Source organism: Ciconia boyciana, chromosome 1 (genome assembly GCF_034638445.1).
Source record: "Ciconia boyciana chromosome 1, ASM3463844v1, whole genome shotgun sequence".
In the NCBI taxonomy this organism is placed as follows: domain Eukaryota; kingdom Metazoa; phylum Chordata; class Aves; order Ciconiiformes; family Ciconiidae; genus Ciconia; species Ciconia boyciana.
Window position 1 is genome coordinate 93,055,606 of NC_132934.1, and position 21,579 is coordinate 93,077,184.

The 21,579-nt window shown below is 44.1% G+C and overlaps 3 protein-coding genes across 15 annotated transcripts in view; 1 reads left to right on the forward strand and 2 right to left on the reverse strand.

Annotated features, from left to right (window-relative positions):
- On the reverse strand, nt 1-14,504 carry QTRT2 (queuine tRNA-ribosyltransferase accessory subunit 2). The gene is made up of 8 exons (XM_072882425.1): nt 14,048-14,504; nt 13,228-13,283; nt 10,885-10,961; nt 7,926-8,135; nt 6,776-6,975; nt 4,021-4,172; nt 2,352-2,469; nt 1-1,358 (listed from the first exon to the last, which is right to left on the reverse strand). The coding sequence occupies exons 1-8, from the start codon at nt 14,344-14,346 to the stop codon at nt 1,097-1,099; spliced, it is 1,374 nt and encodes a 457-aa protein (XP_072738526.1). The 5' UTR covers nt 14,347-14,504; the 3' UTR covers nt 1-1,096.
- Nucleotides 14,368-21,579, forward strand: part of CCDC191 (coiled-coil domain containing 191) — a 21,966-nt gene continuing 14,754 nt past the window's right edge. For 2 of the 5 annotated variants that reach the window (XR_012045514.1, XM_072882181.1), the window contains exons 1-4: nt 16,028-18,398; nt 18,919-19,097; nt 19,590-19,804; nt 20,596-20,752. Coding sequence is in view for 4 of the 5 variants with exons in the window: in XM_072882181.1 (XP_072738282.1) it covers nt 17,981-18,398; nt 18,919-19,097; nt 19,590-19,804; nt 20,596-20,752 (969 nt within the window). In the remaining variant the exon portion in view is untranslated. Of the gene's footprint in view, nt 14,559-14,967; nt 15,007-15,842; nt 15,931-16,027; nt 18,399-18,918; nt 19,098-19,589; nt 19,805-20,595; nt 20,753-21,579 lie in introns of those variants that run through there. The other 3 variants (XM_072882190.1, XM_072882198.1, XM_072882207.1) reach the window with 3 other exon arrangements.
- ZDHHC23 (zDHHC palmitoyltransferase 23) overlaps nt 14,598-21,579 on the reverse strand; it is a 32,412-nt gene continuing 25,430 nt past the window's right edge. For 2 of the 9 annotated variants that reach the window (XM_072882372.1, XM_072882308.1), the window contains one exon: nt 18,364-18,565. In XM_072882372.1, the coding sequence (XP_072738473.1) occupies nt 18,502-18,565 (64 nt within the window). In that variant the 3' untranslated portion in view covers nt 18,364-18,501. Of the gene's footprint in view, nt 14,905-18,363; nt 18,602-21,579 lie in introns of those variants that run through there. The other 7 variants (XM_072882337.1, XM_072882299.1, XM_072882318.1 and 4 more) reach the window with 6 other exon arrangements.

Here is a 21,579-nt window from a genome sequence, read left to right on the forward strand (position 1 = left end):
TAAGGAATAATAAAATTCTTTTATTGTTGCTTTGTAACATAAAATTAATAAATCTAGGATTCCAAAGTAAGGGGCATAAAAAAAACCGAGTAAGAGGAATATGACACAGCTAAGTCATGTTTTAAAACAAGGAGCCACAAGAATCTTTTCCAAATGCCTTTTCCTGCGATACATCTCTTCCACCACGCCATCTCACACTGACATTTGTGTAACCTGCTATTTGACCAGCGCTAGGACAGTTGGAAAAAATGGTACATTCATTATCATCCACGTGCTAGTGCGGGAGTGAAATCTTAGTCCATGCAGGTGAAAGGGTACAGAGTCAAAAAAACCCTCTACAGCAGGACATGGATTAAACACTTTCTGTTCTTTCTGGCTCTAATATCATAGAGTAGGACTCCTGAGGCAGGGGTTTTCAAGGCCACGCCGAGGTGGAGGACCTCCTCCTGGCCCAGAGAACACTCTGCACTGCAGGCAGCCTGAGAGAAGTACACATACAGTCCCTTGTGCCACTGAACACAGCAGCACTTCCAGTCAGTTCTTTTCAGGGACACAAATGCTGGCAGTGGCCACAAGGAACAGTGTATTAGAGTGAGGCAGGATCTCTCATCAAGGAGCTGCATGATGGGACAACCACACCACTGGGATTTTTTAGAAAAATAATTACGTGTAATATGCATTGGGTATGGAATGAGGGTCCCAAACAGCTGCTGAGCCTCGAATCAGCAGCTGGATTAATTTTAAATATATGTCCCGCTGCTTCTTCAATCACAAGTTCAATAATTCTATCCTTCCACATGGAAAACCAACAGTGAGTAACTGAAAACAAAGCTATCCATACTGGTCTTATGAGCTGTTCAGGCTCTTCCATACCCCAAGAATGCACCAAGCCAATTAACTGAAAAGGGATGTTTGAATAAGATCTTCCTTCCCCACCAGGAAGTGAGCGAGATCTTCTTCAAACATCTCCTTCAATTCCCTCCAGGAAGGAAGACGTTTTACCACTAACAGGTCCAGGTGACCCTGCTGGCAGTCCACCTTACACAGTCCCACTGGATAAGGATGTAGCCTGCAACCTCCTCTATCCTCTCTGAACTCACTGGCCTGGCTTTGCATTCGTTGAGCCTTGAAGCGCCTGCCTGCAGACAAGCTTTTTCAGCTGATCCAGTTTACTGTCTCTTAAGGCATCCCGTATGGCACTGAAGAAACTGAAGTAGTGCTGGAAGTTGTGCATCATGAGCAGGACACCAGCCAGCAGCTCATTGGTCACAAGGAGGTGATGGACGTAGGCGCGAGTATGCCTCTGACAACAGTAACAGGTGCATCCTTCCAGCAAAGGACCAAAATCATCTTGGTATCTGAGGAGGAAGCAATGTTGGATAACATCAAAGGTAAGAAGACCCATTTGAGCAATAAAGAGGATCCAGTTACTACATGGCCTTTTGCAGGGACCTGAGCCTTGAAGTCCTGAGGGCCTGAATCCAGCTGCTGTAAGATGTGTTGACATCTAAGACCAGCACCACTGACACAAAGGACTTCAAATATCATGCCAGAACTCACTACAGAGCCAAAAGGCCACACACCTAAGTCAGAGGATTACTTTGATTACATCACAGCTAATAGCAGAGAGAGGCCTTATCTGTGCCTTCCCTGACAGAAAAGCTACAGCGCAAGACACGCCTCACTACCTATCACACAGTCTATGAAGGAGGAAGCTATCAGAAACAAGGATTTACTGATTCCACTATTCACAAAACAGTATTTCCCTCTACTGTGAGATGCACCAGTCTCACAAAGTGGAGAGAGGATCAAGCAAAGCAACACAGTTGTCTACTCAGACAGCCTAGCGGCAGCTGTGGAAAAGAGAAGGAAGGACAGGTGGTAACACTGGCCAAAGTTTTTGTGAAGTATCCAGAAATTGCAGAATTGCTCTGCAGCTGCACAAACTGAGTCAGAAAGTGGAGGCTCTCCATAGTTTAAATAAAATCTAGCATCTCAAGATGACCCAAATTAGATGTGGAAAACCAAAACGATCCCCAGACAACCTTTGCAAACCTGCTGTCTTTCAGTGGAACAGTTATGACCATTGTATGTCTGCTGGATAAATGATCAGAAAATCCCTGGCTTTAGGTCAGGCAAAAGAGCAATTTCAGCCATACACTGTTGCCTGATAACAAGCTAGAAAGCTTATCCAACACTCTCCATTCAATGTCCAGAAGTACTGTTTTCAACACCTTCACGTTTTATGAAGTCTCCCATCCAGCTACTGACCACATGCAATCAAATACAGAGGACAAAAGCATCATATTTAGTGATACAGATGCAGGTACCCTCCTCACAAACTCACATACCTTTTGTCCTTCAGAAATATCTCAAATGGTGTCATTTCTGGGTCAGCTTTGGAGATTTCATCCTGGTCGTCTTCAGCACCATTCTTCTCCAGGTCCTGGGCCCCATTTTGTTTTAAAACTGTTTTAAATAAAAAGACAACAGCCTTTTATGAACAGACAGCAAGAGCAGAGGAAGGGTAGCAACCTTACAGTAGGTATTTCTGCTACTCTCTTGCCAGATGAAAACTCCTGCCACAAGTTTCCACCTCTTTCCTATAGTAAGCAACTATTTTTCTTTACTTGTCATAGGTTAGTTAACACAAATACAATTTTAGATTATTAAAACAGCAAGAGACAAGTGAAAACTAATCTACTAAACCTAATGAAGAGTTAGAGCTGAAACAACAGTGTAACTTTTTGCTGCTCTACTGAGTTGAATTCTTAATAAAACGTCAAAAATATTTCTAGTCTGAACTGCATGCTGAATAGAATGCAATCACCTGAACAAATTTATTATATTGAGATTTTGGTTAGAGTAGACAGGCAACTCATCTGCATTCGATCATTCTACTTTCCATGCTGTCATCAGGTTCAGAGATTTAGATGCCTTTTTTAAAAAAAAAAAAAACAAACAAAACAACAATTGGAATCAAAAGAGGCTGGTAGCACTAATACAGAAGATGTAGATTCCACATCTGCCTTTTCAGCAGTCTATCTTAAAAATAAGAACACCACCCCATAATTTTGTAGGTTTGCATTTTTAGGTTTGTTCTTCAGCAGGAGATGTATCTGGAAACATCAATATTACTGTTTGCACAATCCATGTCTACTGAGTGTTAAACAGACACAGAACAAAGAGATTGTCCTTACCCAGAATCTTATGATTTAAGAATATGGTGAGACAAGGTAAAGAACAACAAACAAAGCAAGGGTTAAAAAATAGCAGCAAGCAGAAAGAAACAAGATGTTCTGTTCTATTCAGCTGGTTTTGAGTTACCCAGGCATGAAAAGCTGCTAGGTTCTACCCAGGAGGAAAAACGTAAAAAGTTTTTTTGTATTAAAAACATTTAATAGACCAAAACAAAATGGCTGCTTGAAACACATTTGATAGATGCTTTAATGGGCGATACTCATGCTCCCATCCCACAGCGTAATGAGGTAACAAGTTATGAACATCTCCTTTTTGGTTTGATATGAGCTGATGAATGCAAGGAAAGAGAGGAAAGATGCCCAAAGAAATGGGATCCCTAACTTTCATCAGCTAGAAAGAAGGGACTCCAAAAATATATTATTAAAACAGACACATATTCAGTTAATTCTAGAGATCAAGTATGTTAGATCTCTGCTTAACAGGTCCAGCCTTCACGGCTAATGGTAACAGAAAATTTGCCAAAAGGTGTCGAACAAAAACCCCTCTATTCAGTAAGTGTTTAAGAAATACTTGAGCATACTTCGGCTAATCAGACATTCAGATCCCAGGTTGAGGCCTCAAGTTCGCCTCAACACGTTTCACACCAAAATACCCCACCTTCAAAAGCAACACTTGACAGTGGAATCCCAGTTTTTCAGGGGTTACTGCACTTATTTCAGGAACAAAATATTCAAATATAGATTCCTCCAAAGCATGAATTGTGCTTGCCACAATACTGGCTGATACAGTAAAAATTATAATGACCATCAAGAAGCCTACCTGCTGCTTCAGGATCTGGAGGGCAGTCATAACTGAAAACCAAGGCACAGCCTCGCTCTGTCACTTGGAAGGGAAAGAAGCTCTCAAAAATGTCCACTCCCCTTTCAATGCACTCAAGCACCTCATCTGGTTTGCCTACACCATGGATGATTCTGTAAGAGACACACAGGAAGACAAATCTAGACTATTCTGAGTAGAAACAAGCAGGTACCTGAAGGAAGAGACACATGTGCAGCACATGTAGCTTATCCCTGCAACTGCTAACCAGAAGGCAGGTGGGTACAACAGCCATCACTCAGAATCCTGTGTGCTTCCATTTCCCCACCTCCAACCTATCCAGTACATGGCAGGCTTTTCTTTATCTGTCATTTGGAAGACAGCAATAATCCCTCATTTACTGCAGAAAAACCTCATTCTGTTCATTATGTTTGAAGTGATATGGTTTCTTTCACACACACATAAACACACTTAGATTCAAAATTCACTTAACATCTATGCCATAGAACAGATATTTTCCTTAGTCATGTTTGTGCCCCAGGGAACTACCAGTTTCCAGACACATGGACCCCTTTGCTTGGTAATTGTTTAGGAGACAGTCTAAAAAGACTTGATCAAGAGCAGCAGAGACAGCAGTAGATGGCTGGTCAAAGATAAAAGTCCTTCAGGTGACAGACACATCATATAGCACTTGGAGAACTGCCTGGAGGAGAATGCACTAATGAGAAATGTCACTGGAAAGAGAAAAGCTCCTTGCTTTATTCTTTCCTCCTCTTTACACTCTACCCACTCAAATGATTTACTCAAAAACCTGAGCTGTAACATCTCCTGGGACATGGCATTAAGGGCCAGGAAGAGCCCAGCTGGATTGCCATCAATGGTAATAGAGATCCTGCTGTTAGCCAAATTTAGCTGGCAGCTTCCCTGAGGGTGGGTGAAGCAGAAGAGAATAGAGCAGTGCCTGCTCTCCTGCAGGTGCATGGCTGGGCTGACATCAGTAGAAGCTAACATAGGGCAATGATCTAAACAGATAATTAGGAAAATACACAGGGGCTGATAAAAGAAGTCACAAGGTGCCATTTTTAGTCACTTTTCTAAGTACTCCCATTAAACTGATGAGCACAGAATACAGACAGGAGAAGTTTATAGCATGAGTGTCTTATGTTTCAGGCTCTCATGGCAAGGCGAAAATGGTAATAGTTAAAACAGTAGCTCTGCATATATGATCAAAACCCTTGCTAAAACTTATCTTTGCACAGGTAAAGGCAAACATTTGCTCTTGCAAGGGTTATAATGCTATTGAAAAGGAAAATAAATTTTACCAAGAGACTTCAGCATCTTTAGGTACATGAAAGGACTCTAAAGAGTACATTCATAAGATCATTTCGCCATCACACAAGAAGCGACTGCTTTTTGGGTGAAGTACAGAAAGCGTTTGTCTTCTAGAGAATTTCATATTGGGGTAGAACACAGCTGCAAAACAACTTCTCCAGCCAGAATAGCAAGGGTGATTCAGGAAAGCAGGATTGTCTGAAATTCACTTGAGGTACTTACAAGATCCCCTCGGGCTAACCAGCTCTCTTCCTACAAAGAGGTCAGAAACACTTGTCTTAACCAGACAAGCAAACTATTTGATAGATGAGGCAGATGCACTGGTAGCCACTAAGGTTAGCTGAGCAGATTGGACTCTAATGCTCCCAGGGGATCTTTTAAAGTAGCTCAACCAGACAGGATGGCAGCAACACAGCAAGCCTTCTAATTGTCAGGAAAATTCAAACCCCAGGCACCACTAAGCATGAACAAGCTGCAACACCACACACACTTTTGCATTTAATTTCATTTTGAACACCATTAGATCAGAGCAATGCTCAGCTAGCAGAGGGCAGCACAGCTACAGAAAGACAATGGGGCCTGAGTCACTCTCTTCAGGAGACAATGAAAAAAGCACCCATGCTACTTCTGTTGCAGCTGCTCTTGTAAGAGCAAGCTCAACTCAATGCTAAGAAACCCTTCTGAACCACTAGCAAATATTAGCACACATTTTATGGAAGTCTTTAGTTACTGTTAGTCATCTGTAAGAGTCAAGAATGCTGCCACTCTTGTCCAGTCTCTGGCATGGATCTGATGAGCATAACTAACAACTCAGAATACACAATGATCCCCACATTATACCAGTCCAAGCAGAGAATACAATTGTTTTGGGCCAGGCTGTACCACCTCTGGTAGTTCATAGGCTCAGTGCCTCAGGTACTAGGTCAGAGCTGGCTGCCATAAGATCACGTAAGTGCTGGCTGTTCTGTCAGCACCCCTCTCTGCTCTCCTCCAGTTCAGACCAGAGAGAACTGGAAACATGACAATTTTTCTGAGAAGAGGTCCCTGTAAAACAGGTTGATAACAACATTCTTGTTCAAGCTGAACTTCAAGTAAACCATGGCCTCAGCGGCCAAATGCAAGCAGCCCAGACTTATCCTTCCTAAGAAAAGTAAAGATGACTTGAACTAAAATCTTGATTATTCTCCAAATATGGGGAATACTTAAACCCACAGCATGAGCACAGCTTGGTGTCAGTTGCAGCTAAAAATTGAAACAAGGGTTGAAGACTGCAGCCTGACAGTGGCAGAATTTATGCAGCCTGGCGCACACACACAGAGCTGTGCAATACAGTGATTATTTCCTACAGTGATATTGCACAGCAGCCTGTAGACGCTCCTCATAATAGGACAGATGGACTTCTTGGGATGTTGCCCACATAACTTACCTTGGTTTATCCTCTGGCAGCTCTGCTGTGACAGAAGCTATCAGTTTCAACTTGGTCTCCTTGGCCATGGCACATCCCTGGAAGCCATCTAGCAGAAAGCCACCCACAGGTCGCTTGGCAGTCTCCCTGGCTGATCTGAGCCTCTCTTCCAAGATATCTCCACCTTCAATTGCCCCAAACATTACACTTCCTTGTAGTTCCTGGCCCAGGAGAAAGCTACAAGTGTTAGAGCGTGCTCTGCCAAAGACACGCAAGACACCTCACAGCCCAGACTCCAGATGCCTGCTACTTAAGCCCTGCATTCCCAGGAACTTGCCAGAGCCACAGTGTTTCATCCCGTGTAAGACTATTCCCCACACAACACGATGAAGTCCAAGTGTAAGGTAGAAATGGGATTAGGAGACAAGATTCTGACCCTTACCTTGACACTAACTCACTGAGAATTTTGGTGTCATTCTTCCCATCTCCCTATAGAAGGCAATAACCACAGATCATCTTTGTACGTGGCTCCTTATAGATGGCCCCTCAGCACTACACGTGTCAGTGCAGAATACAAGGCAGGTGCCATTATCCTGGCTGTCAGACACCAGATCTCACAATGAATTGCCTTTCAGGGGATACCAATATCAGCTCCTGTCACCCATTTTCCTTTGTAGTGCAGACTCAGATAGTACGTCCCCTTTCACCAAAATGAAGGGATGTTTCAAAGATGCTGGAAGGAATAAAGAATAGCACTGGCAAATTCTAGCAAGTCCTCCCTCACTTGGAACTGAGGGGACTTCAGAGCAAACAGATGGATTTTCTCAATCTGAATGAGAAGATCCTACTTTGCCCATGTACATAGCATGAGGGTAAGCGAAAGAAATGCACTACTGTCCAAAAGTGAAAAAAAATTAAAAAAAACAGTTCTCCTCAACTATTAGAGATGGGTATCCTGGTGCAGAAGGCAAGTTATTAAAAGAAGAGAGTGGCAGAAGGAAAACCCACTGTGCTACTCGTTATACCTCGTCCAGCACTGTCACCTGGGCATTCTCCGATACATATGCGTAACATGATTTCCTACTAAATCGCATCCGGGGACTGGCCCAGGATGGAGCACAGACCAAAAAGCAGCTGTGGTGCTATTGCCCCAATATTTTGGGGACCTTACCGGTGACTTTTCTAGCAGCTGAAGGCATATATCCAGGAAGGAGAGCGACCTATCCACAGACTTCTTAGCCCTTTTTCTACCAACTTCCCCAGAAATGGTGTCTCCATCAGAGATGCACTGGAACCAGTCTGGCTGGATGGCCCGCTGTATGTCCATGAACTTGGAAGCTGTCATTTCCATGCGCCCTGAGTTTCCCCACAGGGACACCGTCTGGCAAGGAAGAATAGGGATGAACGTTAGTTGCAAAGGTTAACAGATCTTAAGGGTCAAAGGAGAGAAAGAATTGGTCTGGTGATACACCACATACTGGAATGATACTTCATAGATAAGTTCTCCAGGAGCATGGCTCAGAAAATCAGCTGCACTTGGCACAATGAGTGAAAGGAGATAAATGACTGAATTGGGATTTCTGGGATACTCTTTGGTGAAACCATCACACTCAACAGTGACTTCTCCACAGGTTTGGAAGTCTCTGAGATAGAGCAGCTGGCCTATCATCACACAAATTAGTGGCAGAATTGGAAAAACACATTTAAAAGAAGAAAATATTTAATGCCCAAACTTATGTTGTAATCTCATTAAAAGCAGCAAAGGTTGCAATGGGAAATACAGCTCACTAGTTTTCTGTACACAATGCAAAACCAAGACACTATTTCCTCTATTCACATGGGTGAATTCATACCATCCATGTGAATATACATGTGTATATAAACCACACAGACACACTGGGAGGAATACAAAAGGTTGTTAGGCAATTTAATCTTAGAATCTAATGTTATTTTAGGTCCCAATCCAGCCACTTAAGAAGGGACTGAAATACCAAGTGCAAAAGAAATACACAGCTTTCAAACCGAGCCAACGTAAGAAATGGCAGGTACTCATTAGGATTTCACACACAGTCTTCTCAGTCTCTTCATAGGCTTTCCATTCTGTGTGCGCACATGGGCCCTCATCTTCTATTGTTACTCCATGCTATCCTCAGAAGATTTTAAAGCAAGAAAAAAGCACCTGCACAGAGAGGTTATGTTACCTGAACACCTCTGGGCTAGCAGATGTCACCATTCCATTCACTAAACATTCAGATTCACAAAATGTTACTGCACCCACTGCAACTATGCACGCTACCATGTTTCATCCTATTCCACAGAAATGTTTCATCCTATTCCACAGAATCTGTAATTAACCTGTGAGTACAGCTTGGCAGTTGCTTTTGTTGTATTATTGTTAGACTCGTGACACTGCTGCTCCAAGATTTTAAAGGAGTATTCAAGTAGGTTAAGTACTGGGCTTGAGCCCTTTAGAAGTTAGTTCTTTTCATCTGCAATTCCATTAGTGCTTTTTTAAATTAGGAATGATTTTCAGCTATCAGAAATAGCTTATAGCTTGAAGTGTTATGGGGACTTTTTGGGGCTTGGGGGTTTAAACACATTCTCCTAGCCTATGCCAGGCAGACAGACTAAGCAGTGCAGTTCTCATGCATACTAATTCACAGATTGAATTTGATCAGCTGATGCAAAAAATATGAGCAGAACAATTTTTTTTTTGTCTGGTCTCCACAAAAACCAAAAGGATTGTGCAAATACACCACATGTCTGTTGTCCTTCCATCCATCTTTCCCAATTACTTTTGGCCTCATCAGCCAATTTCACTAAATTTGAGTAACAAAGAAACAGACAGAAGTCTTCAAAGTAATAACTGTTGTAAATTTAGGGAAATCCCAAATTAGTACCTGCAGAATAACTGGAACACAGCAGCTATATGCTGTTCTGCAGCAGCATGTTGGCCAGTTAGTACCTGCTGCCTCTTACGTGAGAGCATCAAGGAACAGCTGGTGAAGGCAGGCGGAGGAAAGTCAGAACTGTTTGAGCCAAAGGGCACAGAGTGTAATCAAGTCTAGTTACCTTCATTCTGCTCTCCAGAGGAAAAAAGCTGCTTTAATAAGTAAAATAGCCATGTGGCTTAGAGAACTGAGCATTACCACATGATTATTTAAATCCAGCCCTGTGCCAGGCTTTCTGGCACAGAATCCAGAGCTTTCTGTCCCATTGCTTTCAAAAAGCTTTCATAAGTATTTGTCAGCACAAATCCAGCTGCAGAAGGCCTTGCAACAAGGTGACAAAAATCTTCACCAGCTTAAAAAAAAAAAAGCCGAATCAAACCTGCAACACCCAGGCTTAGGTTGCTGCTATAACCTCATAGCTGCACAACGGTGAGACAAGCTTCAGGTAATTCCTTCCCTGCAGAGAGACAGCACTTGACCTGGTTCCCAGCAGCAAAGAATATACACTGATAGCTGGATGGCAGTGGTTATCCTCTGTCATTCAGTGACCTTTCACTGAACATGACCGTACCCAAACAGGCCTTGGGACTGACCATATCTGAGCAGGTGCCAGGAGTGGTCCTCCAGGCCAAAGCTGTGGCAGGCAGCGTGTGGACTGTACAGGGAACATGCGTGCCTGGGGAATGGAACGGGCAAACATCTGCAACGCTATGTGCTCCTGGACTGCTGAGCCACCTTCCTGCAGAAATACTAAGTTCTTCCCCTTTGTGGGCCTGTAGCAGGCTATAAATACACACATAGGAGTTCAGGTTTACTGCTTATCGGTGGCATCACTGCAAGCTTGTACAGCTTGTAAGCTAAAACACATGTATTTTATTTTACTACCATATTAACTGCAACAGTGTGGGAGTCCAGAGCTCTCCTTTCTATTTGAATTGCCACTTAACTGTTCAGGAACTGCTCAGGGAACGCACTACGAAGTAAGAAAGTGTCCAGCTTTATTTAGTTGGAAGTACGAGCATGTAAATGACATTCCTCTTTGTGCAAAGATTTATTTTTCTATAAAACATAAAAAAATCTTGTGGCTGTCTAAGCACACCCACACAGATGAGGGGAGGACTGACAGCTTTCTCTTGGGAACTTTAAGTGGACCCTTTCAAGTCTTTACAGTTGCTGTACCTTGTTAGTGTTGTAGCCAGACGGACAGGGAGTGACTGGGTCATGAAGGGAGCAATACAGCACCGCATCTGGCATACCTGGGAACAGAGCAACAGACATATAGTGGAGTTTCGTGAACCAAAACAAAGCTAATGCAAAGATGTGGTTTTTAAATTTGCAAAAGGGAACAGGGTATTCTCCCACACACAAGTACATCCACTCTGACACAGAAAATATTGTTCATTTGATCTCTCAGCACCAAAGGCGGCAGACTTTTTCCCCAGCTTTACTAGCTGCAGGGAGGAGAATGCAGCATCAGGACAAACCACCAAATAATACCCTTTGGTTCTGCAGCCTACATAGCTCCTTTGAGATTTATTTATGTTTCTTCTTGATTAATACTCCTGCTACTAAAATTTGCCAGACCCAACAGCTGACTCACTTGACCACTCAACTAATACACTGGAGACATCTGACATTTGATGCAATCTAAACTGAGCAGCAACCTCAAGCCTAGAACGTTTAAGGAAGGGCAATGTATAGTGAGAGAACAGATCAGCTACACAAACAAGAAATTTATCATCCCTGCTAGATTGGAGGTTTTAAATGTCAGAAAGCTATGTCTCAATGACATACAGTTTTCTCTTCACAGTTAGTCACTGAAATTGGTGAAGCCTCCACAAAGTTTCAGATAAAGAGATTTTCAATTTTTCTTGAAGGAATAAGTCTTCCCAGAGCAGCCAAAGTGTATTGAAAGTTGGGTGCAAACTTCCTGTGGAAATCCAAGCCATAACTTTGCTTATGTAATTAAATGCATGTCCAAAATTTTTATGTGCTTTTAAAAAAAAAAATCTTGGTCTTTGTATATAGGACAAAAATGCTTAAACATTTTTAAAAATTATAATAATTTACATTATTTTATACACTCATAATGTATGTGCAACTGGCACATACAAAACATTCATAAAAATACCTCAGCTTTGATACAAGTATTAGCAACTCAAAAGTTTTTTTCTTGCAAAGTCTGCTAGATTCCACATGCAAAGAACTGCCTGTAAATTGTAGAAATCAAAGACATGCCATCACTTCGACAGAATTTACCCTATACCCAGTGTAGCCTGAGATACGCAGACAAACAAAGCATCCCAGAGAAGCCTGTTGACTTGGCTGATCGTCCTCCAGTCCTCTGACTACCTCCCCAGGTATAAATACAGGCTATGATACAGATATTCACACAAGATGCTAACCCTGCATTCACTGTGCATTCAGGTTCCTTCACCACGGGACTGTCACAGTCATCTCGGCTGCATAATGCATGCGGTCAGGCCTTTACTGATCTGTTATGATGAGACGAAAAACCCAGGATAGTCACAAATGCAGGAAATGCTGCTTTACTCATTCTTATCACCAAGGTGTTAAGATAAAGATTTAATTCAGGAACTGCTCCAAGAATGGAGCACAGGGACTGATGAAGATCACTACGGCTTGGTGCAGTAGCTGAGGGCTATGGCAATGTTGACTGTTTTGCATTTGACTATCCATAAGTAAAATTGAGTTTATTCCTGAAACTAACTCTTTAACATGGAAAAATGGAAGGAGAATACAGGGAGCAAGTACAGTCCGACTGCTAAACTGACAAGAACAAAGAACAGGGGAAAAAAGTTACCTTCTCCACCTGCTGCTTTAGGTTCTCAAAGCTCCCGCAAATCCAACGTGGGTCCTTCCCCTAACATCTTCTCAGAAGAAGAATAGCTCAGAGGCAGAAGCGTCCACCAACTGAGACTGATTTGATGTGGGGTGCTTTGCCTGTTTATTCTTCATGCTGGATGAAGATTTCCTGCTGGAAATCTTTAGATGAAACCAACTATTTTATGAGAATCAAAAAAGCCAGCTTGAGCAGATAGATACTCTCAGGAAATGTATTTGAACAGCTGTATGGGGAAGGCCACTTTCAAGAGAATTTCTAATTCTCCTTATCAAATGAAGTCAGAAATTGCATCTGGCAAGATTCATTTGCAGCAGTGACTGGGGGCTACAGTAAAACCTCTCCCAGTTCTAGTCGCAACTTTTGGGCTAAGCCCATCCCAGTAAGTGCTGAAGCCCCCAAGGAGAAGGCTGGGTGCAGAAAAAAAGAGAAATAAAGCAAAACTACATATTTTTGTAGCCTGTTTGAAGGATTTCTGGCCATATTAGTGACAACATACTATTTAAAGTCTTCCTTAGTGCCACTTTGAGTAAGAAAATACCTAAATGTGGAAAGCCTATGCTTACATCTTTCTGCCTGCTGTACTGCCTAAAAATACACCAGTGGAATCCACCCACGTCATCTCTCCAGACATGCAAGCAAACACACACACACTTTACCTATAAATTTTGCAGCTCCTTCTTTATATTCTTGCAGGACTTCATGAAGTTCTGCCCTGCATCCAGATACAGAAACACATTAACTAAGCAAACAACTGTCAAGAAAGATCAGTGGTTTCATAATTAAGGCTTCTATTTCCATACTTATGCGTTGTCTGAACCTGGGTTGGTTTAGGCACTGATAGTTGCCATCCAGCTATCAGGCAGCAAAGCAGGGCCAGATGGAACTAAACGCCAGAGACACAGAGCTCAAGAATCACAGCTTACAAACCGGGGCACTCATAATTCTGTGGCAAAAAGGCAGAGCTTTTACCCACACTGACCAGTGACCACTGACTTGCTGGAGAGCATGAAGTCACACCGTGACTTTCTGGGCGGTGTTACTAACGTGCATCACTCAACAACTACACAAGCTAGGGAGTGGACAGCTTCTAACAAGCTTTATGATGTTAACCTTCCCTTTCAGTTGCCACTTACCTAACTAGTTTTGAGAGCTGGCTGCTTCCAAAGCTGGTTATTTTGCTAGGAAGATGACTGTGAAGTCGTTAAGAGGGGTTTGGCCAAAACATGCTCAAAAATTACGCAGCCCTCTAGGTCCCATACCTTTACCTGCATCCTACTAAGTCTCTGCATCTCTCTTCGACGAGGAAGCAACAAAGGGGCAACCGAATTCGACATTTTGCCTTGCGTCCGGGGAAGCGAGAAGCCCGCCTGCCCCCAGCAGCGTTGCGGGGGCTCGCTGAGCCCCACAGCCCCCGCCCCCCAGCCGCGTTGCGGGGGCTCGCTGAGCCCCACAGTCCCCCCCAGCCGCGGTACTCACAGAGTGGGCAGAGTGAGCTGGGCCACGGCGGGGACGCCGCCGACCGCCTGCAGGGTGTCGCGGGTGAGGTGGGGCGCCGAGCCGGTCCGCGTGTAGAGCAGGCAGCCCGGCAGCGGCAGGGCGGCGGCCCCGCTCCTGCCCAGGCCCGCCAGCACCCCCAGCCGCCCGCCGCTCGCTCCGCACAGCTTCACCTTCATCGTCGGCCCCGGAGCGCCGTTACCGGCATGGGCTGAGTGGGGGAGGAGGACGCGGGCCTCCCCGCTTCCCGTACCCTCCCCAATCACCTCACGCGGCATCATCAGCGTGCGCCGGAGGGCAGACCCCGCCCTTCCGCCGCCCGCCGAGGGGCAGCGGCGTTGCCGGGGCGAAGCCGCTCCCAGCGCGGTGCGCTGTCGGCCCCGCTGAGAGGGGCGGGCGGCTCGCGGGGGTGCCCGGCGTGGCCATGGCCTTCCCGGGGCACAGGCCCCAGCTGTACCGCTGGCGGCGCCTCACCGCCGGGGCCAGACCGAAGGTAACGGGGCCCGCCGGGCCGCGGAGGGCGCTAGGGGGTGCCCTGCAGGGCGCTGTCCAATCAGGGCGCGCCTCTCGGGTGAGGGGCCGCGCGCGGCCGCCGTGCCCCCAACGGCTTAAACGGCGGCGGGGAGGGAGGGCTGGGTCCGGCCGAGGGAGCTGCGTGGGTTGTGCACACGCGAGACGGGCCCGTGGGATCCCGACCGCTTTTAAAAGCAGGGTCAGGCTCAGAGGAGAGGTTTCCCAGGTCCGTGGGAGGGCTGCAGCAACGGCCGTTTGATCTGCCAGCGGAGAGGAAGTCCGTGGTGCGCTCGAGTGAATGGCCCTAAACGCGGCAGCATTAAACTCTGGTTCAAAAAAAGAGACAGGTGGTTGAAACACTATTATTTTTTTTATTATCTTATTTCCAGCCAAAGTTTGACTCTGATAACTTGGAACACTGGATCAAGGTGAAGTAATGGTACAGTAACTCACTCAAGAGTAAGGTACCCTGTTATGCATAAAACTCGTGGGTCACGCACAAAACTTGCTGTTGGTGCTGCAGGTTGTATGTATGGGCAAGTAATAGGAGAGATTTACCCCAAAGCACCTTCTCCCGCATCTACAACCACCTAAGATCAGGGAAAATTAATTGTAGGGTGAACTTCCCTTTGTATTACTTCCTTGGGTACCCCCATGCTCCCACCCTCAGCCTGCTTCTTATGGCAGGTTGGGAGTGTGCATCTGCCTCCTCATGGAGCCTCCTAGACCTCTCTGGAAAGGGAAGAAGTTCTGCAGAAGTGCAGGCTGTCTGGGTTACAGGTGTTACATGTGAAAACACAGTGACAGATCAGGACCCTTTACCTCAGAGAGATGAACATGGGACAGAAAATCACTCAGACTACTTACATAGTGGCCAGCCTGGCTCTGACAAAACACTGATACCAACTTTTATAGTTGGTGGCTGCTGGGAACTAACTCAGCATTCTCCCAGCGTGTTGTCCAATCACTGTGATTGGCGCTAATTGCCAAATGAATGCTTATTACTTAATCATTTCTAAGTCCAGTTTCTCCAGTCAATCAAGAGCAGACAGAGAAACGTGTTTCAAAAGAAATTATTTCTTATAACAGCCATAGTCTTGTGTTACGTTCCCACTGATGTTTGCTCTCTGGAAGAGAAACCTGGATATAGGAAGTTTAAAAATTAATATCCGGCAATCCTTAGAAATGTTCTTCTTTCTTTAAATTAAAGAGAGTGGAGCAAGCCTCTGAGTATGCTGTCTCTGAAGCTTTTTCCCTTCAAAAGTCAAGGTATCCACAGGGGCCTTGTGGTCCTGTGACGAGTTTGGAAACCACGGAACAGCTGCAAGATTATGATGAGGCCAGTGAGGAAGGTGAGCTGAAATACTGCTGCCACAAGCTGCCTAAAATGAACTGTTCTTGATCCAGCATTGCGGTTCTGGTCTGAACAGGCTCTTGCAAAGCTTGAGACCATAAGAAACAGTTCATAGTAAGATGTCTTTCATCTAATGGAGAAAGGCATAAGAAGAATCAATTGCTGGAGTTCAAAGTAGATCTTAATTAGCATACCTAAGAGAAGGATAAATGTACTGTCTCCTGGAGATTTCAGGTCAAGACGAGGATGAATACTGCCCTTGAAGACACACTGTACGGTCAAATACAAGTTAGTGTTATAGGAAAGTGGATGAATTACCTGACATATTTTTGATAGCAGGCCAGATGTGAAAATGGAGTAGCTCTGTGTAACTTTCACATCTATGAATAATTGTGTGGTTTTGCCTTGATGCCCATGCAAAATTTTCCTCACTAATTAGCTAACTAAATATTCCCTTTGTAATGCCTGCAGCCACAAGCACTTACTGAAATTTGAAAATAAAACTGCAGTACATTTAAAAAAAAAGAAAAAGAGATGGAAATTATCTCCCATCAGTGCTAGAAGTACATCTGCAGTGTAAAAAGCTAATAGGAGACAGGAATTTAAAAACTGAGTTAACCATTCTTTTAAGACTCAAAAGTGAGCCTTACAGAATGGAATGAAGACACATCTCAAGAGCATCCACTTCAATACAGGAAGTCAGCTTTTCCGCTTGTAATCATCAGGGATTATACTAATATATAACTAATAGCACAGAATAAACATATCTGCTTACAGTGCACTGTCTGAATGCATTATACAGCATAGTGGCTCAAAAGGAGCTGTCTTTGCAATTGGTGGAAAAGTTGCTTGCTTTCCTCATGTTTCTTTACTATTATTGTTTGCCCTTCTCTGCTAGGGTTTTCCTTTTTATAGATACCAGTCCCTCAGGATTGTTCCTAGCTCAACTGAAAGCCTTTTATCTGAAATCCATTATTAGAATACTTAATGGTATTAACTACACATAGTCCAATTTGCAAAAAAAAGGTATCGATAAGAGAAATGCAAGGACTCTCTTACTCCAGAGCTCACACTTCCCAGTCAAAAAAGTAACCTTTCCCCAAGTGATAAGCTGTTTTTCTCTCTTCTTTCTGTTTTCAGATATATTTCCTTGTTCCTGAGCTGCCCTGAGAGATTATAAAAGAGAACAAAAGTGATTTGAAAGACAATAAACATTAGATTTATGTTTTCTTCAAAAAGCCCACCCCTTTTTAAGGAAGTTTTAAGAGGCTTTAATTGCCTTAGAAATACCAGGACTCAATGGGAGCATCTTTGTTTTGTGTTAGAACTAGAGATTTGGAGCAGCTGCTTCCTCCTGTCTATCAGCTGTGTGCCTTTACAGGGGATGACATGCCCTGCACTGGCTGCTGAGATCCCTGCTCTTTGCCCATTCTCACCGCATGGATGGCTCAGCTTCTCATGGGGCTGCTCCTGATGCCTTGCTGTTTACAGCTCTGCATTCTGCTTCAGGAACAGCTTGGCCACCCATGCAGTGAGGCCAGGTGGTTTGTTGAGGCAGCAGCCATGGTAGCTGTCCTTGCTTTTGAGTAGGAACTCTGAAAAAGGAATTTTTGTGTTTTTCCACAGAAGAGTGGAGATGCAAATAAAGTCCACAGAAGGACTTTATACCCAGTTGTTCATTAGGCATTTGAGCTCACTGAGGACTACCAAATCCATCACGGGTGCATTCCTGTAGCAGCAGTCTTAATACTGAGTACAGGTAGTCCCTGGTGAAGCTTGCCACCCGGCAGATTTGTAATCTAGACTCACCCGTTGTTCCTGGAGCTGTGGTACTTGCAAAGGTTAACCTGTACACATGAAGCAAATGTTTATCCAAACAGCGATTCTTTTTGTATTTAGCATACGACAACCTTGGCTGTACACGTGGAAAATATTTAAGTGTCTGCAAGTGCAGTGGTAAAACATATGAAAGCTATCTGAGTTATGAATTACCTCACATGAATTCCATCTCCTTGATAAATGCTATAATAATCACACAAGTGATCTAAATGTCAACAGAATCTTGTAGGAAAAATGGGGTGGAGAAGAATTCATTTGTGACATATGTGACAGGGAAAAAGTTTGCCCCCTTATCTTCCCGTTCTTTTATAGATCAAGAAGATGAGAACAGAACTATTAGCCTTATTCCATTTTCTGTTGCAGATCAGCTTTCAGTCATTTTAGACAGCCTTCCCAGCATGTGGTATAACTATCCCAGAGACAGTCTTGCTAGTTTACACTTACCCATGTATTTTTTTAAGCAAGTGAAGTCATCAGTCTCTTTCCTCATGATAGCCCAAGAGCTGCTCAGTAACTGGATGAAGTCCAAACTGCAACTGGAGCTGATGAGCGATGGAGAAGAGGAAGTTGAGACTGTCCTCCTGGAAAAGCCTTGTGCAGCCCCTCTGAAGTATGAGCAGTTTGATGGTGAGAGCACAAAGCAGTTGCTGGCTTCCTTTCTGAGGATATACTGGAGAAGGGAGCCAGGCCTTATGGCTTGTCAGACTGAGAGGTAAAAGTTGCTTTGAGGTCAGGATAGTGGGCTCAGTAGAAACAAGACTGGAGGTGACGATTTTTCTCTCCTTGCTGTAGGACTGCACAAATGCACCTCATAAACATTCGGTATCTCCCTTTGTAAAAGATAAATTTTATTTCTTTTGTGTATGGGTATTTTGAGGCCTGTCAAATTTATACAGCCGTTTGAGATGCTTAGAGGCAAGGCAGGAAAAAATGGATGAAATGTTGTTACTGCTCTAGTGTGTTCAATGGGAGACTGATTAAGACTCTTTGGGGATAAATGGTGTGCAGTCAGTGTGTCCGCTTTCATCAGAAGTGCATTCACAGTCTGGGAAAGTGATCCTTTTAATTACCTTAGGCTTTGTGATCTGAGACAGAGAGGTTTATTCATTTCAGACTAGCCTGAGATAATCTGAATTTCTCATTTCAGACTTGTGCAGCTATCTGGAACATGAATTGGAAAGTTCTTCTGTCCAAGAATACTTACAGCATCTTTTGCAGAGTGAAGTTGTGAACTGTGGGATAGTGGAAGAACTTAGACTTGAAGATATCAAAGAAAAACAAAAATTTGCAGATCCACGAATAATCATGGAGCTCAGACACAAGCAGGTGAGCAGAGAAGGCAGCACAGTTAAAAGGAATAAGATGGAGGATTACAGGATTAGAGTAAATGCTCAGTGATACTTCCCCAGTATTCTCTCCCAACCTGCAAAAATCTCTGACTTGGAGGCAAATACCTGAGGATACTCTTCCACAGTTTAGCTGAAATGTTACTGCGTGCACATTAGCCATTCACAGTAGCTTGCACAGTCAACTTTGACTACATCTGTTCAGGTTTTCCCCCTTTCCAACGACTGACAGGAAAAGCCGCCATGGCAGTCAGTTCTGAGTTTGCTCCCATCCAGGAATACTGGTGTAACCTTCCTCTCTTGAATGGAGTTTTTTGCTGGTCTGAGAGCAGAACCAGTCCAGTCACTGCCAGCTATGGGTAGGGTTACTTGCTTCATGTGGATTGTGACCCACCCTGACAGTGTATAATGAACGTCAGATTCTTCAGCCTTTAGCACCTGCTTTGACTTTTGCTGATTTCCTCCTTCCCAGGTGAAAGAAAACCAAATGAGGCGTCAGAAGGCATTAGAGGTTCAGAGACAAGAAGAGTCCCTGAAGAAATCAGTTCTGTCTGAGGCCAAGCTCCAGGCACAGGAAGAGGATAGAAGGAAGGCCCTTAAGGCCAAGGAGAAGATCCAGAGGGAAATGGTGAAGCTGCGAAAGGAAGTGGCTGAGAAGAGGCACACCATGGCAGAAGCATGGAGAACGTAAGAGGGAGAGGGGGACATGAAAGAACCATATGAAGAACACTTCTCTTATGAGCTCCTTTTGCTAAATGTGAGAGGAGTGGTGGTCCCAAAGGAAACATCTGCCATTCCTCTGTCTCCAAACACTCCCAAAACCTTTTACTCCTTTGTTACCAACATCAATGGCAGAGTTTATCATTATTGGGAAGACGGGCTAAAGATACTGTTAGCCTCCTCTCAGCCATTACCAGTATGTACACTGAATCACAAAGTAGGAGTGTGTTTGCAGCACTGTACATTCTCTCTGTCAACTCTGTGGCCACATCCAGCCTTGTGAGTGTCTAATGCAGCATGAAAGCCAGTACACACACACACAGAAAAAAGTCTGCATTGAAAGTCCAGCACTTACAATACTTCCTCTGCTATGAGAGAATAAAGAGCATTCTTGGCTGAGAATTCTGCAGAGACATAATTTTTGCTTCTGCTGAGCTTGGATTGTCACAGAGATGTGACTTGTAGGGATGCCGTTTATTTACTTAGGCAGCCCTGAGATCCTAAATCTTCTCATGCAAGTGCTTTACTGAAATCTTACTACTTTCTTCTGCCTGCTATATTTTGGAAATGCTCCAGACTGTTTAATCTCTGGACCCCAAACCATGACAGAGGCTGTTTTCTAAGAATGCTGAGATAAACAATCAGCAACTTTCTAAGCTGTAGAGGTGATTCTCTTAGGATTGACCAAAAAGAGAGTGAAACCTATGCTACAGTACTTTCCTCATTGTATTAGATCTGTATGTTTGTTCACTTTCCAGAGAGGGGAAGAGACAAGAAAACAGTCAGAAGCTGTCAATGCAGGAGGTATCTATTACTGCATCACCACCCCTGGTCCTGAAGAAAGAAGAGCAAGGAGAGGAGAAACAGAGAAAGGCTCAGGAGCTGCTGCGCAGGATTCACACCAATAAGCGGAGAGTGAGCATCACCCTTCTTTATCTGAGACTCTTAGCTACCTGCCCTCAGCTACCATTTGCAAAACTGAAGTAAAAAGTCCTGGTTATCAGAATTTTTTACTTCTTCCAAGTCCTCCTCCTGATACCAGGAAAGTAGAAGAGCAGGGCAAAAAGTATCTTGTAAGACTAGGAGCCAGAAATCCTGAGCCTCCAACTCCAGTGTGTCTGTGCCTCAAGTGTACTCAGTGGGAGGTTTCACTTAGAATTGTGGAAAAGATGTGGCTCTCAGGACAGTTGCGAACATAAAGGCTTCTGCAATTGAGAAATAGGCAGAAGTACAGAGGAGGCAGCAGAACAAGATCTGTTTTCCCTTGAGGAAGGAAGTAAAAGGGGGGAAGTGGCACAGAAGGGCCCGAGAAGCCCTTATTGTGTGTATGGGAAGATACTTTAAAGATTGCCTTGCAGACTCTGGTGCAGGAGCAGGGAGAGGAAAGAGGAGAAAAGTGCTGAGGCCTGGGATGAATTTTGAGCTGGGTCTCTAAGAGCTGAAGTATGCCAGCACATCCACAGCAAAGGGTTCCTCAAGAATCCACTCCCACTGGGTGCAGTAGGATATTCTGTGATATTGCAACAGCTTTTTTGAGGGAAACGTGCATTAATAATTCCTAGTAGGAACCTGTTTCCTTTACCCTCGTTATTCTGATACCATGGCCAGCTCTGGGTTAAACACCTAGTTGTATCAAATATTCGCAATTAAAGAGCAATCTTTTTGTACTGAATGATTTTATATGGGCAGTTTCAGCAAAGGGAATAAATTTCCCTGAGTGCAGGTATGAATGCCATCCATCA

Coding starts and splice junctions, on each gene's coding strand:
- QTRT2 (XM_072882425.1), bottom strand. CDS start 14,346: ATGATGCCGCGTGAGGTGATTGGGGAGGGTACGGGAAGCGGGGAGGCC. Junction 2,470..4,020: donor TCCAGATCCTGAAGCAGCAG/GTAGGCTTCTTG, acceptor TATTTAAAACAG/TTTTAAAACAAAATGGGGCC. Junction 1,359..2,351: donor ATATTTCTGAAGGACAAAAG/GTATGTGAGTTT, acceptor CTTCCTCCTCAG/ATACCAAGATGATTTTGGTC.